Genomic DNA, 18,865 nt, shown 5'->3' with positions numbered 1-18,865 from the left:
GTTTTGAAAATTGTCTGACTGTTTTAAAAATCTTGCTAGGCTTAACATTCAAAACCGCAAAAATGTTCCATCAGTCTGTTCCTACCCTTTTAAACCTTTAACAAGACATTAATTGAAGCTTTATCTAGCTGCATGAAGCATTGTGTGACACATTTCTCTCCATTCCTCACCTTTTGCTGTGCACTGCTGGTCAGCTGGCGGCAATTAGGGTACTACTTTTCACTTGCTTTCAATAAGAATTAATGCGGATGTTTACAATTATGTTCATTTTTTTCTGTTTTTTTTAACAAGTTGTCTGTTTAATACCATACATTTACGTCTTGGTGAACATTTCAATAAATATGGAAAAGACATATTTTTGTAAAAAGTTACAAAAATAACTTTTTACAAACTGCAACCTTATCACCTAAAATGTCTGCCGTTGCTGAAGAGCCTCTCACTTCCTCTTTCTCTTAAACAGATCCTGCCTACAAAGATGTCGTACACCGCCAACCTAAAAAACGTCATGAGTATGGAAAGTGGCCAGCGGAGCACGGGGAACCAGACGCTGGGCGAGCAGGAGATGGAGACTTCGAAAGCGGGTCCGTCTCCCCGCGACCTCGCCGCCCAGCTGAAGAGCAGCCTCCTGGCTGAGATCGGCCTCACAGAGAGCGACGGACCTCCTCTTCCGTCGTTCAGGCGAGCTGCTACAATTCCCTTCAAAGACGGATCATGAATGTGAAGGTTTAAATGCAAAACGCATCTAATTTATTTATTTATGTCCTGCCTCCTGCTGTCCAGACCGCAGTGCAGTTTCATGGGGATGATGATTTCACACGACATGCTGCTCGGCCGCTGGCGCCTGTCACTGGAGCTCTTCGGTCGCGTCTTCATGGAGGATGTAGGAGCTGAGCCTGGATCAGTAAGCCTGATTTAAGTTTTTACAGAAGCTAGCCAAAACGAGGAAAAACTTGAAAATTCTTCCATTTTAATGAGGTATTTTCAAGGTTTGTAAAGCGCTTGTTTTCTGCGTGAAGTGCTTGATATTCAAACTGCAATAAAATGCAATGTAATGTTTCATTAAAAGTGTACATTTATTAGGGGTGGGTAAAATAATTGAAGAATCGATGCATCGCAATAATTTCACGCAAAATTCATAATTGATTAGGGGGCTCCTCAGAATCGATTAACTTCCTGACACGTTGGGGGCGCTGCGACTTTGGTTACTGTGCTGAGTACCTGAGCACATAACAACAGTCATGGAGAGCAGCTGTAGAAAGCTAACTCCGACAACTTTTAAGTCAGATGTTTGGGCTCATTTTGCTTTCCCGTCTAAATCTGGAACTCAAGAAGTCGACAAAAGCAAGGTGGTATGTAAGCTGTGCCAGAGAGAATTAAAGTACTGCAGTAACACGACAAACCTGCGCAACCACTTAACCAGATACTGCGCAGATTCGCTACAAAAACCCGAAGCACAATCTGTTGACTCCAAACAGACACAAATCGACAAATCATTAATCTCTAAACTTCCGCCAAGCTCTGCCCGCGTACAAAAAATCACAAAATCTGTAGCCGTGTTTATTTGCAAGGACCTACGACCGTACAGTGTTGTTGAAAACAAGGGTTTTAAGAATATGCTAAAGATACTCGAACCACGATGATGATCAGTGTGGATCAGCTGCTTTTTCTGAACAAGAATCTCCACGTGCCCACTTAGTCTGTAACCAGAAATGAAGAACTGTACTGCTACAGTACAGTTCTTCATTTCTGGCTACAGTACTATAGTTCAGTTCAAGATATGTTCAAAAATTAGAGGTTAATCACTACATGTTCAAAAGCTAAGAATGTTTACAAGCACTAAACGTTTTCAGTGCAACTCAGTTGAATACAACCCTATGATTTGTTTTTAAATCTGCACTAATATGCACAGATGTTATTGAAATTAATTTTTATTTATATTAGACTTTGAGATAAGCTATGCCTAATTTTATTTTACATGCACTGTATTTTTTATTGTTTTTTTCTTTAAGCACATTGCAGAAAGAAGTTTGTTTCTTTGCTCAGAAATATGATGTTACAGAAAATTGTATGAAAATAAATATTTTTAAAATGTCAACTAATCATTTGTGTCTTCACAACTTTAAATCAATATCGAATCGAATCGCAACAGCAATAATCGAAATCGAATCGAATCGTGAGGTTCCTAACAATACACAGCCCTAATATTTATAGTTGAAACCAAATGTTTTCCATACTCTTAATAAAAAGGCAGATACATATTTTTTTCACACCATCTGAGTTTAAATCAGACCAAATTTCTCTTGTTTTAGGTTGGTTAGAATGACCAAAATTATCTATATTTGCTAAAGTCTAGAAAACAATTTTAGAGAATTTCTTTTTGCTTTTTTTTTGCATATTGCGTTTGCATTTAACTTGAGCAGAAAAGTCATTCTCCTCAACATGATGTGTTTGGATTGTATCAGTGTATTTAATATTTATTTCATTCCTAGAAGCTCAGTGACTTATTGATCATCTTATACTTTATATATTGATCATCTTATACTTTATATAAGATGATCAATAAAAGCATGCTTATGCAACCTGTACTCATCGAAGCATTTCTTACGTTGGAGCTTGAGTTTACCATCCTGTTGTCTCGTTTCCCCAGATCCTGACGGAGCTGGGAGGATTCGAGGTGAAGGAGTCCAAGTTCCGGCGAGAGATGGAGAAGCTGAGGAACCTCCAGTCTCGAGACCTGGCGCTGGAGGTGGACCGCGACCGGGACCAGCTGATACAGCAGACCATGCGCCAACTCAACGGCCACTTCGGCAGGCGGTGCACCACCACGCCCATGGCCGTGCACCGGGTCAAGGTCACGTTCAAGGACGAGCCCGGGGAGGGCAGCGGCGTGGCTCGCAGCTTCTACACGGCCATCGCGCTGGCGCTGCTCTCCAACGACAAGCTGCCCAACCTGGACTGCGTTCAGAGTGTCAGCAAGGGCATGCAGGCCAGCAGTACGTGTCATCACGATTACAATTCAAGTATGCCAAACATAGAAACTATTGCATATTACGACATTTTATCCTGCCATAAATTATGCTTAAGTCATGCTGAAAATATTTCATTTTGCTGTTGCAAATGTATTTTTGGACAAAACTGCCCCTCTTCCCCCCTACTAAAATTTTATTTTATTTTTCTTTTCTGTCTGCTTTGTTTTTTTTAACCTTCCAGATCTGATGCAAAGGTTGAGAAACAGAGATCGGGAGAGAGAACGGAGAAGTGGAGGGCTTCGAGCGGGATCTCGGAGAGACCGAGACAGGTCAGCTCTGATCAGCTGGGGGTGGGGAAAGATATGGAACCGTACCAGTACAAATTTTTTCTCATATCTAATCTCCAGTTTTAGTGACCATCTGATCTGGATTTCTGTTTAAAGCTGCAGTATCTAACTTTTATAAAAACCAGTTTTTTTTCACATGTGGTAACAGCATAATATGAGAAAGATAATCTGTGAAAAGATCAAACTCCATGTCCACCCGGTGCTGCTATTACAATCTAAGGAAACCCACTGCTACTGAGCAAAAACAACCAATCAGAGCCAGGAGGCTGATCTTGGTGCTCTCTGTCAACCTTGTATATCCTGCTAAATGTGCTAATAGTGGAAAAACAACATACTGTTACAGGAAAACTCTTTATCCACTGTCATTGGTGGCCATGCTAACTAACGTAGCATTCATGGAAAACTCTGCTGTGGGAAACTACCTGTAGTGTAGCAGAGAATAAAGGGTGAAGGGTGTGAGCAACGCATACAAGAGAATGATTGACAGCACCAAGACCCTCCTCCTGACTGATCGTTTCTGACCGAGCGACGTATTTCTGTAGTTGGCTCTGGGAGAAGTGAGTGATGGTTTTAACAAATATGTACAAAACATTTTTTTATGAAATGATATATTCCTGCTTTAAGAGCAAACCATAAAGAACATGATTAATTTCACAAGTCGCCAAGCTGCAAATACAGCCAAGGGATATATTAGGTTGACTATCTTAGTCAAACATGTAAAAATAAACCACAACAAACCTTCTTTCAAATGGTTCACAAAGTGCCAATAGGAATTCTACAAATTCTAAATATAATGTAAAATAAATAATAAAGCATGATATCACTGAGTTCAAATCATAGAATTAGAGTGAATAGATCTGCCCTTATGGTTCTGGTCCATTGTCACTGTTGTCAATTCTAGATTTTTTATTTATTTATTTTTTTTACAGATATTAATATCAGATCGGTGCTTCTGTGGTTCTGACGTTGTTTTGGTCCGTAGGGACTCCAGAAGGCAGCTGTCGATAGACACCCGGCCGTTCAGGCCTTCTTCAGAGGGAAACCCCAGCGACGAGCCTGACCCCCTGCCTGCACACAGACAGGCGCTTGGTGAACGGCTATACCCTCGAGTTCACGCAATGCAACCAGTAATAATCCATCAGTTTAGTTAAATCTTGGAGGGATTTTAGAGTTTTACATTATTTCTCGGTGATTGGATGTAATTTAGTGCGTTTTCCTCTGCAGGCGTTTGCCAGTAAAATCACCGGCATGCTGCTGGAGCTTTCTCCTGCTCAGCTGCTGCTGCTGCTGGCCAGCGAGGATTCCCTGAGGGCCCGAGTGGAGGAAGCCATGGAGCTTCTGATTGCACATGGAAGGTAAATCCACCTCACCCCGCGGAGCAGGCGTGTAGTGAAGACAGGATTCGTACTGGTGCTTGAAATCCTTGAAAATGCTTCAATTCATAACTACGTGTCTTAAGATTTGGAAAGTGCTTCATTTGAAAGTGCTTGATATTCAAACTGCGCAGTTTTGTAATAAAGTGCAAGTTAATGTTTGTTTAGAAGCCTACACTTGGAAAGTACTATGTATAGTTATACTAGATATTTTCATACAAATAATGGAAATACAGACATTTTTGTTTTTATCTCAAGTTAAATCAGACCAAACTTCTCTTGTTTTATGTCAGATAAAATCACCTAAATTATTTCTGTTATTTGCTAAACGTCCGAAAATTTACTGAGAACATTTGTTGCTTTTATTCTCGAATATTTATTATTGCTAATGGCTCCAAGTTTCAAAACTTGAAATTTTGCTATTTTAGTTTAAAATTTCCCAGCTGTTGAATGTTGAATACTACCACCAAAAAATATTAACAGTAATAATCCAAGCCAGACATATAATAGTAAAATTAAAGTCTTTTTTTGTTGTTGTTGTTTTGTTCACTTATTGTTTTCATCTCCAAAGTGTGGAAAGGTTTGAAAACTTAACTGGAAAATGCTTGAATTTTACTGAAGGACAGCTGATGGAACCCTGTAGAAATCACAGCAGTGTCTCTTCCATGTAGATGTTCTCTATATTGACTTTTATTATTTAACCAACATCAAACTCTTCTCGTTTAGGGAAAATGGTGCTGACAGCATCCTGGACCTGGGCCTCCCTGAAGCCTCTGAAAAAGCACAGGTAACCCATTTTTTGCCTCATTTGTTTCTTTTTTTTAGCCTTCCCTCCTTTTCACCATCACTTGTAAAAGAGAAATAAATAAAAGTGTGATTTATCTGGGATTTCAAAATTAACAAGGCATTTCCTTACTGTTATAGCAGCAGGATAACCGGAAGCGCCACGGATCAACGCGCAGCGTCGTCGACATGGAACTGGACGATCCGGACGATGGCGACGACAACGCCCCCCTATTCTACCAGCCCGGCAAGCGGGGCTTTTACTCCCCCCGGCCGGGCAAAAACACAGAGGCCAGACTCAACTGCTTCAGGAACATTGGCAGGTAAATGAGAAAGGAACTGAATCCCATGACGTTGTAGGTCAGGTGAAAGTGTTGCACCTGTTATAATCCGTGACTTTTATTTCCCTCCAGAATATTGGGGCTCTGCTTGCTGCAGAATGAACTCTGTCCAATCACGCTGAACAGACACGTGATCAAAGTGTTGCTCGGTAGAAAGGTAGAAAGCTTTTTGCTGTGCTTATCTGTTTGCAGCTGCTACACATCTGTTTCTCCTTCTGAATGAAATAACGAACATATGTGTGATCTGTCACGGCAGGTGAATTGGCATGACTTTGCGTTCTTTGACCCGGTCATGTACGAGAGCTTACGGCAGCTGATCCGCCATTCGCAGGCGGGAGAAGCAGACGCTGTGTTTGCTGCCATGGATCTGGCCTTCGCTATTGACCTCTGCAAGGAGGAAGGGGCGGGACAGGTACCAGCCTCTGTTGATGTCGTTTCAATATACAACCAGACTAAGGGAGCAGCTAGTAGTCATAGTTTCAGAAGTTTTTTTTTTTTTTTAAGTACTTAAAACTTGAAGAACATTGACCTTTATCTTTGACTTGTTGAACAATTTTAAAGGGGCAATATTATGTAAAATCAACATTCTTTTTAGCTTTACATAATATTATAAATCCATTTCCTCAGCAAAGACATATCTGGAGAGTTGCCTTGATTCTTTCATCCATGTTTGAGAAAGCCTTTAATCTCCCATGGCAACCATTCAGTTGTGCAAAACTGGTTGGGCCTCCGAGGTGCAGCTCAGAGCTGCAGTTTCTAAGCTTCCACCTCACTAGAGCAGCCCTCCCCTGCACTCTGCCACTCGGCTCCTTCAGACTAGCCAGTAGCAATTAGCAAACACCTGGTCGAACTGCAAATCAGCTGAGCTCATTATAGGAGCTACTTCTCAGTGAAATCCTGGTAAAAATGTTATAGGGTTATTAGAGGAGCCATGTTGTAAAGACTCCCTGAAGGCGGAGTTTCAGAAAGAACAGGATTATTTTTATAGAGACAGAGACCCAATTTCAGGGCGTTAACTTACAAAGTAAATTTTCTTTTAAGTCATGTTTTAAATTCATAGCATATTGATAACAATGGAGGTCAACATATTTACTTGATTGTGCTATAAAGTGGCACCCTTTAATTTTTGATGTTATGACTGAGACTCCAGATAAACGCTCTTACAAAAACAATAGGGACCATTGGCATGTAGATTGCCTCACTTCAGATTTGGGTTCAAATCTAGATTCATAGTCCTTAAACCAACTTGGTGTAAACGCAAAGCAAGCAAACAACTATTTTTGTTATAAACTAGGGTAAAGACTCCAAAGATGCACAAACTTCTTAAATATAACTGACGTTTGAAACATGATTGTTGGTTTTACTAAGTTTAAAACTAAACATTTGGTCATTTTGCTCCTGAATCCAGTGAGACTTCAGCATTTAGTGGTTTAGTGATTTGTGGGAAATAGTGGAACAAAAAGTAAATGTCTCACACTGCCAATTTCATTTTAAAATGATAGTAAAATAATAATAAAAGAAGAATTTAAAATGAATTTTTGTTTGAATCTATAGTGTTAGGAATCTCTCAGGAAATTTTGTTGAAACTATTTTCTCAGTGTATATTTGAAAATGTATTGAGCTAAACTCGTACAATGTGGAAAAGAAATCTTGAAAGTTTCAAAAATGATGAGAACACTTGCGCTACAAGATAAACTCAGTGACGATAACATTAAACGCTATAAAGATGAAAACAGTAAAAGTCTCCATTAAAAAAAGGGATCAAAGACAAAAACTAAAGTAAGAAATAAATTCTGAGTTTGAACTGCATAAACCGAATTAAATAATGATTTAATTAAGACATCAGTAAAGACTAACTGAACCTGCCTGAAACCAGTTGTCTCAGTAAAAACGCATCTGAGATTGTTGATTTAGTCATTTTGTTTATTGTGTAGGTTGAGCTGCTGTCGGGCGGGGTCAACATGCCGGTAACTCCACACAACGTTTACGAGTACGTGAGGAAGTACGCAGAGCACAGGATGCTGGTGGTGGCCGAGCAGCCGCTCCACGTGAGTCCAACACTGATGTCGCCTTTGAGACCGGTGGGGTTTATTTTGCGGGCAAATGTGGTGGGATTCACCAAAATCGTTTCCCTTTGTTTCTTTGAAAGGCGATGAGGAAAGGTTTGCTGGACGTTCTTCCTAAAAACGCCCTGGAGGATTTGACGGCTGAAGACTTCCGGCTGCTGGTTAACGGCTGTGGAGAAGTCAACGTTCAGATGCTCATCAGCTTCACTTCGTTCAACGATGAATCAGGTCTCTCACTCTCCGCAGTCTACGTTGAACCTGGTTCCACTCTGATTATGGTTTCCTTCTTAATGTTTCTGCCACAGTGTATTAAGCAAAAACACTTGTTGGTCTTGCAGGGGAAAATGCAGATAAACTACTCCAGTTTAAGCGATGGTTTTGGTCCATAGTAGAAAAGATGAGTATGACTGAGAGGCAAGATTTGGTAAGTTCTTCTTATTTTTCCTTAAATTAACCTTGAATTAATGATTATAAATTGATTTAATGGGAGATTTACTTTTTTTTCAGAAATATAAAGTTTTCTTCTCATTTTAAAATCCTTTCTAAAATAACAATTGCTTTTTAAAAATCTAATAAAATAATCTAAGATCAAGAGTTCAGTAAACATGAGTGAATTTCCTTAAATGTTGTTTCTGCATCAAAAGTAAGCTTTGTGATGCACTGCAAAACCAGCGTTCAATCTTTGTGAACCTCATTTATTAGCAGCATGTGCTTAAAACAGCCTGAATAAAGTTTTTTTTGTAGAATAAAATAGTGGTAGTATGCAAATAGGCTTTTTTTTAATACAAGCAAATAAGCTGAAAAAAAAAGCATCACATTTGTTATCAATCTACAGAAAATGGAGAATTAATACTTGGCAGTTAAAAAATGTGTGTGCATTTTTCTTGCCAAATTTAAGGCTTTAATCTTTTGAACTTTCCTATGAATGATTGAACTACTTCGTTATGGAACCACTGTTTCCAAGAACCGCATTATAATTTGTTTTGTGGAGCTGACAAACAAATCAAACGAACCTAATTCAAACTGGTCAATAATTCCTGCTATACTGGACGCGCGTTTCGATTTCACAACCATGGACCAAATCCACGTGGAATTAAGCTAAATTACAATCTACAGTCAAATAAAACCCATTTGAGTTAAAGCTGCTCTATGTGATTTATACGAAATCACATTTTTTTTACCGATTTAATGTCACCATGTCATGACAGTAAAATATGAGACAGATAATCTGTGAAAAGATGGAAGAAGAGCTCCTCTACCTCATCTATGCTACTGTTAGGGCCTGAAAAAATGCATCTCTCCTGGTCAAAACAACCAATCAAAGCCAGGAGGAGGGTCTTGGCGCTGTCAATCAACCTTGTGAAAGCACTAATGGCAGAGAAACGGCTTACCATTACAGAAAAACTGTTTATCGCCTGTCAACGATGGCCTTGCTGGCTAGCCTTAGCATCTGTGGCAGGCTTCTTTTGTGGTGAACCAGCACAGAGTAAGGTACACGAGGGTGATTGACAGCTCTAAGCCCCTCCTCCTAGCTCTGATTGGTTGTTTCTTTCTGAGGAGTGAATTTCTGCAGATGATGGCAGGTCCATGTAAGGCAGGGAAGCTCAATGTTTCCAGATTATGCGTCTCATATTACACTGTCACAAGACGGTGACAAATATGTAACAAAAAAAAAAACCAACATAAAATATACACACTGCACCTTTAATAACGCATTGGTTTGGTCATCAGGTGTACTTCTGGACGTCCAGCCCCTCTCTGCCAGCCAGCGAGGAGGGCTTCCAGCCAATGCCCTCCATTACCATCCGGCCTCCAGACGACCAGCACCTCCCCACAGCCAACACCTGCATCTCACGTCTCTACGTGCCACTATATTCTTCTAAACAGATCCTTAAACAAAAACTCCTGCTAGCAATTAAAACCAAGAATTTTGGTTTTGTGTAGAGGTTCGACTGAAAGCTGGAATTAAAAAAAAAGAGGAAATAAGGTTGTTGTGTAATATTTACCTAGTTCCATTTTTGTAGATTCATTTTTTTTTTTTTTTTTTTTTTTGTCCAGTTTTATTAAATTCAACATATGGTCTCTGTCTCCCCATTAGTTAATATTTGTTTGTGTTCTGAACACAAACCGCATATTTTAATTTTTTATATATATAGATAGATATATCTATATCTATCTATCTATCTATATATATATATACATATATATAGATAGATATATATATAATTTTTTGTGGTAATGAAGAGGTCCATAACATTCCTGCATTGGCACTGTAAAATGTAAAGCCCACCGCTCTATTCTATTGGCTTAAACCTTTTGCTTCCCAGGAACTGGGTTTGCCAGGAAGCTGTCAGCCGAAACTCCTAGCCAAAGATGACAGCAGTAGACATATGAACAGGACAGAAAAAGACACTGTGGTTACAATTTTGTTTCCTTCCCTATGAAAGTACTATCTCTGACAGATCACTGCTGCCTTTGTGGAAAGTTTTTTTTTTTTTTTTTTTTCTTGTACAGGGGGAGTAGGGAATTTCAAAATAAACTTGGATGTAAATAAGTTGTGTATGGTGTTTTGCTTCTTTTGTTTAGAAGGTTCCTTTGCACTTTTTGGCTTGTTCACATTGTGACTGTTCGAAATTGTAAGCCTTCAGCTTGTTCTTTGGCTTGATTTTTTTTAAAATTATAATAGATTAGTATGTTTTCTCTGTCACAACAACATTGAACATCACTGAAGGAAAATAATATAGCAATTATCTTAATAAATATATAAAAAGATCTTCAACTATTGTTTTTGTAAACTGTGCCTCAACTAATCAGGTCCTTGCACCACCCCATTTAACAGCTGCTGTAGATTTGGGTTTTTTTGGTTTTGAATCAAGTATGTGATTATATTAATGTCTTTGGGTGACAAACTTAATTTAAAAGTAAAAGCTGTGAAAACAGAACGGCATATTTTGTGTGGCTATTTTTGTACAAAATTATTGGGCTGAGGAATCTAGGACTAGTCTCTCATGCAACTGTTTTCCCGACAAAATATTTCGAATATTTTGTCATTTAAATTTTTTTTTTTTTTTTTTGAGGACCATCTAAAATGTATTAAATCTTTTTTTTTTTTTTTATCCTACTACACTAATACGACTCGTTTATACGATGTACAGCTTGGAATATTGATTTTCCTACCGCCTTGAACGCAGCATTTCTCCAGTCATAACGGAGCCATATGAGGTGAACTTGCTGTTCGCGCGGTCACGTTAGATATTGTGCTGCTCAAATTAAGGGCACATAAGCTAATAATGATAACCGTTGGCTCACTGGCCAGTTAGCTGATATACTCTCTCTCGGCAGCGCGATCAAGGTCCTGTGAGTCAGCAGTGTCCCCATCTTGGCCGATGCTGCTGGCTGATGATTTCATTGTTTCATCATGTCGGAGTTGTTCCGTTATTTTTAGCTAGCGTGGCTTGCTAGCTCCGCGAGTAGCGGTGAGCGCAGCGTGAATAATCAATCTGTTGTCTGAAATAAAGAGGGATGGAGCAGTGGCAGGACGCGGCCTCTCAGCAGCTCAGGCTACTTACAAGCCGTCTGAATGAATTGTTGACCAAAGGCCTGGAGTGGCTCCGCTCCGAATTCGGCGTGGACGTGGGATTGAAGCCGGAGTTTATTCCGCCATGGATAATCCTCCTTGCGGCATGCAGCGGGCTACTGCTGATGGTCGCCCTGTGGGCCTCAGTCTGTCGGACTATCTTCAGGAAGCGACCCGCGGCAAGTCCTGTGGACGATGAGGTCGAGGGAAAACGAGGAGCCAGTAAGCCCGTGAAAACGGAGGAACCGAAGAAAAAGAAGAAGAAGGCAGAGAAGGTGGGTGAATGAAAACGGGGCTGTTGAGCCGCGCCGTTTGCTGGGCTAGTTGACAGGCTAACGGCCACTGTGACAGTTGCAGCAAACGTGACGGCTAACCTAGCTAGCCACTGGCTCAAGAGGGAGTTGGCTCTATTTGAAGCTCTTATTTTCAACTCAATGTTGGTTTGACTGTTAAGAGACTTTATGGTGTTCTTTATTCTTCTTCTATATATTCTTAGAAAGCTCAGCCGAATGGGAGAGCTGTTGCTGAAGCACAGGAAGGAGCCATAGCGTGTGAGGAGAGAGTGCCACATCACCAGCCTCCCCCACCGCAAGTCAAGACCGACAAGGTTGCAGAGGTAATTCTGAATGGGAAACATTTCTTTTCCCGATTACATCTGCGTCAAATATCGCAACTTACTTAGAAAAGCTTCGCAGTTTTTGGTACATTGATATAAACACAGTACAGGAAAGTCCATTCCACATTGTGAAAGTCCATAGATTGAAATATGAGGTTCAGTACATTAGCTGATTTAGGACAGTTCTTATGAATTTGAGGGATTTTTTCCCCCGTTGTCACTGTGTTATTCATGTTTTTCCTTTTTCTTGTTCCTGTGTAATAAATTGTACATTTTAACCCTATTCATATTGCATATTTACAGACAAAGAAGTCCAAAAGGAAGGCCAAACCCGCTGTGAAGGAGACTAAGGCAGCAACTGGGGATGGCAAAGAACCAGAAGAAGGTGATATTATAAAAAATAATTGTTTAATCAGGGGTAAATGGATGTAAATCTGTATTACATGAGTAAATTTTTTTTAATGTCTTGCATTAAATTTAAATGTGTCAGCACTTTTCATGCGTAACTGCAGCTGCACGTTCTTTCTGAACCATAATGGGTCCTTTAACTCTGTGAAGTGTGCGTTTCAGGCACATGGGAGACCAAGGTCAGCAACAAGGAGAAACGTGAGCAGCGCAAGAAAGATAAGAGCTCGAGCGATGGCTCCGCCAGTCCTGGAGGAGGAGACACACCTGTGAACGCTCCACCGGAGCAGCCTGGAGCCCCCGCGGCGCCACCTGCGCCTCCCGCCAGCCAGAAGAAGAAAAAAGGTTACATTTGTTGTTATCTCGGGTTTCAGATGAGACGTGAAGGTTTCCCGCGGCGCAGTGTGTGTTTTTTTGTTTTCGCCTCTCCCTGGTTGGTCTCCTGTTGATGAGGCGTTCTAAAAATATGATTACCACTGGGAATTAAATCTTCTGTGAGCGTTCCCTGAGTGCGTTTACCCTTTGAAAACAGCCTCGCGTGGATGGCGCTCGTGACCTTTGTTGACCTTTTCCTGTTCCCAGGAGAATCGGCCAAAGCGAAGGCAGAGAAGGCCGAAGCTGCTGTTTCTCAAGGTAATTACCAGCACAAGCGTCTCACTTTGACGATTTATTGATTCAGCCTCTCAACCTTTTTGCCACAGCAGCTTTAGATAGGGGCATAGGTATAAGTCCTTGAAATCTGAAGTCTTATTTGTTTTTTATTTTATTATTTCATTTTATTTTTTATTTATTTTCATTTTTATACTTTCCTGTTAGCTAACAGCAGCGTGGTGCCGGAGGCGGCCGCTGCCACCGCTGATGTGGCAGTCAAGGTCGCACCACAGAGCGCTGCTCCAAAGACGAGCTCCTGGACGACCCAGAGGCAAACGGCTTCACTTTGGAGAGCAGGTTCAGATGGTAAACATGTTTTTTTTTTTTTGTTTTTTTTTTGTTTGTTTTTTTTTTTACTTGGTATGACATTGTGTCGGAGAGATATTAATTGTTAGACATTTTTAGATATTACTTTTCCATGTTTTCGCGCTACAAACACAAAACAAAATAGATTTTGAGGAGAATTCCCTGTAGAAATCTAGCATAAAATGTTACTTGTTTTAAACGTGTATAAAACGTTCCACAGTCATGTTGTCTTTGATCTTATCCTCCTCGATAAAATTCAACCAAATCAAGAGACCTAATCAGAACAAGCTTCTCTTGTTTTGCGAGAACAAGAGATGGTAGCAATTTATTTATTAGTGTGTTCAAAATCGAAGGTTTACAAACAGTATGACTTTTTGGGTTTCCTTCCTCAGTAGTTTTCTGGAGTTCTGGTCCATTTCTCCTGACAGAACAGGTTGACCCGAGTCCATTTTGCTTTCACACACCTGTTCACATCTACCAACAACTTCTCCATAAAACTGGGATCAGGACTTTGTGTTGGATATGTATGAAAAATGAGGGCTGTTGTAAGAGAATAGTTTAGTCATAGAGTACTTTATAGAATATTTTTACGATTAATCGAGGAATCGGGTCTCTCTCTCTCGTATTCCTATCATTCCGACAGCAGAAAATCTCTTATACTCACTCCAACCATCGCACTGCAAAATTCAACGATCCTTATTTGTCCCCAAACCCTCACAAAACGCCGCACAATTCACCACCATCCTGCTAGCACTTCACAACAACTCGTAGGCGGAAGTGAGAGTGCTGCCCCCACAAATAATGATCCGGGTGGAACACGGTGCACTACGACATAAAACATAAATTAAAGAAGCTTCGAGGCAGATACATTTTCCTCGAGGAATTTTAATAATCGAGGTTCGAGGAATCGTTTCAGCCCTAATAAAAACATGGACTTTGTTGTGCTTAAGACACTTTGTAATCTTTTTTTTTGCTGTATGCTTTGGGTCGTTGTCCATTTGGAAGACCCCTTTGAGCCCAAGATCCTTTAATATTTGTCTGTAGAGTTTATCCCTGACCCACTGGAAAATACAAATGTAGCCAAGCAGATTTCTTGGTCGAGTTTCAGTCATTTAGTAACTGAATTGAGCTGCACTGTCACTGCGTGTGGGTGTGTGTGTGCGTGTGTGTGTGTGTGTGTGAAACGTGTGTGTGTGTGTGTGTGTGTGGGTTTCAGAATCATGGGCTGTGCCAGTGTCTCTAACCGGTCTGGGAGTTCCTCGTAAGTTTGCTGCTCATTTTGTAAAGTGACTCGCCACTAGATGGCGCAGTCTTCCAAGGTATAATTTTCCTCCTCTGTTTATTTGATGAGCTGGTTGTGTTTTGTAGAGGCCCAACCTGTGAGCGACCTGACCTGGCTCAGTCAGCCCAGAGTGGACGATGAGTGGTCTGGACTCAGTACGCTATGTTTTTATTTATTTTTTCTTTCCTTTGCTTTTTTTTCCTCTCTGTTGAAGGAACGTACCATGGTGGTCAAGATCCAGCTTGTCAATATGTGTGTTTTTCAGATGGAGGTTCAGCCGACCCCAGCTCTGACTGGAACGCTCCATCTGAAGCCTGGGGGAACTACGAGGACCCCACCGCTGATCCGGCCGAGCCTCAGGAGCCGCCCCTCCCTGAGGCAGCCAAGGCCGCTCTGATCGCAGCGGCTGTGAGTCCACACACCATCCTTATTAACTTGATAGAAGTTAGATGGAATCTATGAACAACTAAATGATTGGTCTACCTTTCCATATTTTGCTACATTATAATATATAAGCTTCATTGTACATGAAGAGATTTTATTTAGAAAAAACCCCCCCAATATAGACACGTTGCAGTGTGACGCCAGGAACCCAAGACCCAACCAGCCAGCTTCCTGCTGGAGGGCAACAAAAACTACTCACCTACGATGACTACCATTGGTTTTAGCTGCCAAGTTGTCAACATAACATGCTAAATCTTACATGTACTCTTGACATATAAAAGAGAAAGGAATGTATTGCTTTGCTACTGTCAACACAACTAGATAACAAGGTCCAGGAAATCGGTGGTTTATTCCTGAACTCTCTTCCGACTTGATTCTTTAAAAATGTTATTTCTTGCAAAGATATGGACAAAATAATAAGTGGTAATTTCTTGACAACTTGAAAGTGTACAAAAGTTAACTTCATCTGATCATAGAGGTTCAAAAAGTTGTCAAAAGGAAACAAAACCCAAAAAATAAAAAATAGCCTGGACATTTGATTCACAAAAACCATCTCCATCCACATGTGTGTTTTTTAACATCTTAATATATGGTAGGGTCTAAAAGTTGCCAAAGTAATTGGAGCATTTCCAAATATAATTCATCGCAGTTTTGAGTTCCAAAGTAACTCGTATTCTAACGTCTTGAAGAAGAAGCTAAATTGATGCAACCTACGACTTAGAAGAAGAAGTTCCAAGTACCTTCACGAGGCGCTGGTTTTTTTTCTGCTTGTTTGGTTGTTAGACTTTTTTTTTGTTTGTTTAAAGGAGGATGATGAAGATGATAAGGACAAAGGTGATGCCACTACTGATGGAGCGGCCAAAACTAAAAAGAAGAAAAAGAAGAAGAAGAAGACTTCCGAGGAGGGAGGAACACCTGGCCAGGTAAAGAAAAAACCCAGACGGCTCTAAAGTCATTTTGGTTGTGGAATCAATCAGACGGTATCATTGAACTTGTTTAATTGAATTTCCTCCTCTGTCCCACGTCCTGTGTAGGTGCTGGACGAGCCGGCGAAGGAAGCGGCACCAGCACCTGCCGTTTCGGTGAAGAAGCCGCCACCTGTTCAGGAGAACGCTGCTGCCGTCCAGCCTGTTAAGGCAGCCGCCGTGGAGGTCAGTGGGGCCGCCGGGGCAGGAGGTGACACGGGATCGGATAAGCTGTGTTAATGGCTCATTCCCTCATAAGCTCATCTGGGTTCAACAAACGGTTGAGATAAGATCAGATGCCGTAACCGTCACGGGCAGAGTGTTGTTTTAGTCCGTCTTTATTCTGAACAGATTTGTATTTTTTTTCAGCTTCCTCCCACCCCAACCATAATGTCAAAGTTTTTCTTTCCCTTCTCTGAACAGGCGAGAGGAGATCGACCCCTGAAGGGCACCATATCCCAGAACCCCCCTGTCACACAAGTGCCACAGAAGCCAACTGATGGAGAGCCCGCTGCCAAGCAGAACAACCTTCCTGCTCCGACAGAGCAAAGTAAGAACGTCACACTCCGTCCAATGCCTCTCAAGTTCAGGCATGTTTTGCTTATACTCGCAGTGTAGTCAGGCCTTTTTCTAAATAAAAGCTAATGAATCGGTAAATATTATCAAAGTAAACAACCAAAAATCAAATTTATCTTAATTTTTCTATTTAGTAAAAAAGAAAAGTTGTAAGACAAGTAATAAGAGTACAGTATCACAATAAATCAACTTTTTTTTAATTAGCTTTACGTTACATTATAACGTATCTGGAGTGTTTCTTTCATAAATTTTCAATAAGTACTTTAATCTCCCATGGCAACCATTCCCCTGTGCCAAACTCCTGGCGTTTGAGATGCAGCTCCTCCTCAGAGCTGCAGTTTCCAACTCTGTGCCTCACAGAGCAGCCCTCCTTTACAACTCCCCACTCAGCTCCTTCAGACTAGCCAGCAGCAATTAGCAAACACCTGGCGGAACCGCTCATCTGCTGAGCTCATTATGGGAGTCGGGGTAATTTGGCCATTTTAAATGCTGAAAAGTCAGACTTGTTCCCAAAAGATTGCAAAACTAAAAGAAAATCACGGAAATTTTTTTTTTTTTTTTTTTTTTTTTTTTTTTTTTTTTTTGTAATCCAAGAGTTCTATAGTGCTTCAACTTTTCAAAACGACTATTTCTCCATGATTCAATTTTCTGCCTCGTGCGTTGAAGGTGTTCTTTGCCTCGTTTCCACAGAAATAAATGAAGAAAGCCAAGTGCCCAAACCTGCGAAGAAGAAGAAGGCAAGGAGAGAGACATGAGACGCCTCCGTATGCAAGAGAGACTTCACATCCTGCTTATGCAACACCTACTCTGACAGGAATTTGGAACGATGGTCGCTGTTGACGAACTTTACCAGGAGGGGGCAAAAAAAAAACGTGTCCGAAAACAACTTTCTTTTTTTTTTAATACACATCATGTGCCAGCTTGGTGGATCCTTGAAAACTGAAATTTTAAAGCAGTGCAATCTAATGTGATGAGGTGTTGCTGATTTCTATGTATGCATTTGATCTTTCTGATAATGTCTTCTAATTCCACTGAATCAAATAACTGAAGGAGCTGTAATTTAGTCCTTAGACTTGTAGAAAAAAATACTGATGAAGTTTAGAAATCTGTGGAGGCGGCTGACGAGCGGCACTCACTGTGTGGAGAGTAACTGTTTCTCACGAACGGGGTGAACTGGCCTTCTTTTAAAAACCTGCTCTTATGTCGGTGCTTTCAGACCAGCGGTTGGAAGCTCTGCAAGCTGTAAACTGTCGTGATGTAAATGAGCCTCGTCAGGGACAGAAAAGGGACTCGCGTCGGCTCTACGGTTCTTGGCTTTTTCTTCTTGTGATTCTGAAAAAAAACAAAAAAAATGTCACCACCTCTGTCCATCTTGTTCGTCTCGTCCGTTTTGCTGCCGTGTGTCGACAAAATGTTCTCTTGCTGTCTTTTTTTTTTTTTTTTTTTTTTTTACGGCCGGTTGCTGTCTTTCTGCGGGGGGTGTGGGCCTCTGACGGCAAACATGTCATTGTTGTCAGCCTCTTAGTTTTGTTTTGTTTTTCACCTCTGCTTGATTCAGCGGTCCTCAGAATCTTTTTGTAAAACTTGTTTGTAATAAAAGAAAAGCTAAAGCCATATGTAAAAAGACTAAATAAAGGCCAGTTTTTCTATCTTTGGTCTAATTAATACCACTTTTACAGTCTTATGATAAACTGATATAGTATATACTTTTATTTAAAGTAAGTGTAAATCTTAAATTTGATTAAATTTTGAATCCCTATAGCTTTTATGAATTTGTTCTGTTTCAAATCAAAACATGAAAAAAAATAAGTCAGAAAAACTCCTGACTTTTACTCTAAACTGAATAATACTGAGGATCCCTGTACTCATTTATTGTGTAAGCACTTTGTTCTATGAGTAAATGAGTGAATTGTATGGAGTTCACTCCATTGATATACACTGCTAAATATCAAAGGCTGACACCTGCAGAGATGGATCCCATTCCAGAGCTGTACTATTTAACAATTCATCTACATTTCTTGGTTTTTACCACATGTGATGTAATCTAGTTCTCTGTTGGTTGAATGTCTGGGGAGTGAAAAAGTTACTTCATAACATTAATCCCGCTGATCTGGAGCCAACACGCGGCTCACTTTGTGGTTGTCTTGAAACGCACATTATCTAG

General features: G+C 40.6%; 2 protein-coding genes across 7 annotated transcripts in view; both read left to right on the top strand.

The window, feature by feature from the left end:
• Window positions 1–10,433, top strand: part of ubr5 (ubiquitin protein ligase E3 component n-recognin 5) — a 47,816-nt gene extending 37,383 nt beyond the window's left edge. The window contains exons 45-58 of the mRNA XM_044116336.1: window positions 461–678; window positions 781–901; window positions 2,648–3,020; window positions 3,211–3,298; window positions 4,299–4,443; window positions 4,541–4,671; window positions 5,416–5,476; window positions 5,614–5,795; window positions 5,886–5,970; window positions 6,070–6,225; window positions 7,748–7,861; window positions 7,963–8,107; window positions 8,218–8,303; window positions 9,611–10,433. Of these exons, the coding sequence (XP_043972271.1) occupies window positions 461–678; window positions 781–901; window positions 2,648–3,020; window positions 3,211–3,298; window positions 4,299–4,443; window positions 4,541–4,671; window positions 5,416–5,476; window positions 5,614–5,795; window positions 5,886–5,970; window positions 6,070–6,225; window positions 7,748–7,861; window positions 7,963–8,107; window positions 8,218–8,303; window positions 9,611–9,823 (2,118 nt within the window). The 3' untranslated portion in view covers window positions 9,824–10,433. The remainder of the gene's footprint in view (window positions 1–460; window positions 679–780; window positions 902–2,647; window positions 3,021–3,210; window positions 3,299–4,298; window positions 4,444–4,540; window positions 4,672–5,415; window positions 5,477–5,613; window positions 5,796–5,885; window positions 5,971–6,069; window positions 6,226–7,747; window positions 7,862–7,962; window positions 8,108–8,217; window positions 8,304–9,610) is intronic.
• A 641-nt stretch (window positions 10,434–11,074) lies between these two features.
• LOC122830727 (protein LYRIC-like) lies at window positions 11,075–18,350 on the top strand. Of its 6 annotated transcripts, none has more exons than XM_044116338.1 (13): window positions 11,075–11,731; window positions 11,953–12,072; window positions 12,376–12,457; window positions 12,643–12,822; window positions 13,060–13,110; window positions 13,294–13,434; window positions 14,651–14,695; window positions 14,803–14,871; window positions 14,982–15,124; window positions 15,967–16,083; window positions 16,195–16,311; window positions 16,549–16,675; window positions 17,392–18,350. In XM_044116338.1, exons 1-13 carry the CDS (start codon window positions 11,402–11,404, stop codon window positions 17,454–17,456), a joined length of 1,587 nt encoding a protein of 528 aa, XP_043972273.1. In that variant the 5' UTR covers window positions 11,075–11,401; the 3' UTR covers window positions 17,457–18,350. The 6 variants fall into 6 exon arrangements, with proteins under 6 accessions (XP_043972273.1, XP_043972272.1, XP_043972277.1 ...); XM_044116337.1 differs by having other exon boundaries at window positions 12,631–12,822; XM_044116340.1 differs by lacking the exon at window positions 14,651–14,695 and having other exon boundaries at window positions 11,080–11,731.
• Window positions 18,351–18,865: the final 515 nt, after the last annotated feature.

Source organism: Gambusia affinis, linkage group LG05 (assembly GCF_019740435.1).
Source record: "Gambusia affinis linkage group LG05, SWU_Gaff_1.0, whole genome shotgun sequence".
Classification (NCBI taxonomy): Eukaryota; Metazoa; Chordata; class Actinopteri; order Cyprinodontiformes; family Poeciliidae; genus Gambusia; species Gambusia affinis.
This window is presented reverse-complemented; position numbering and strand designations above follow the sequence as displayed.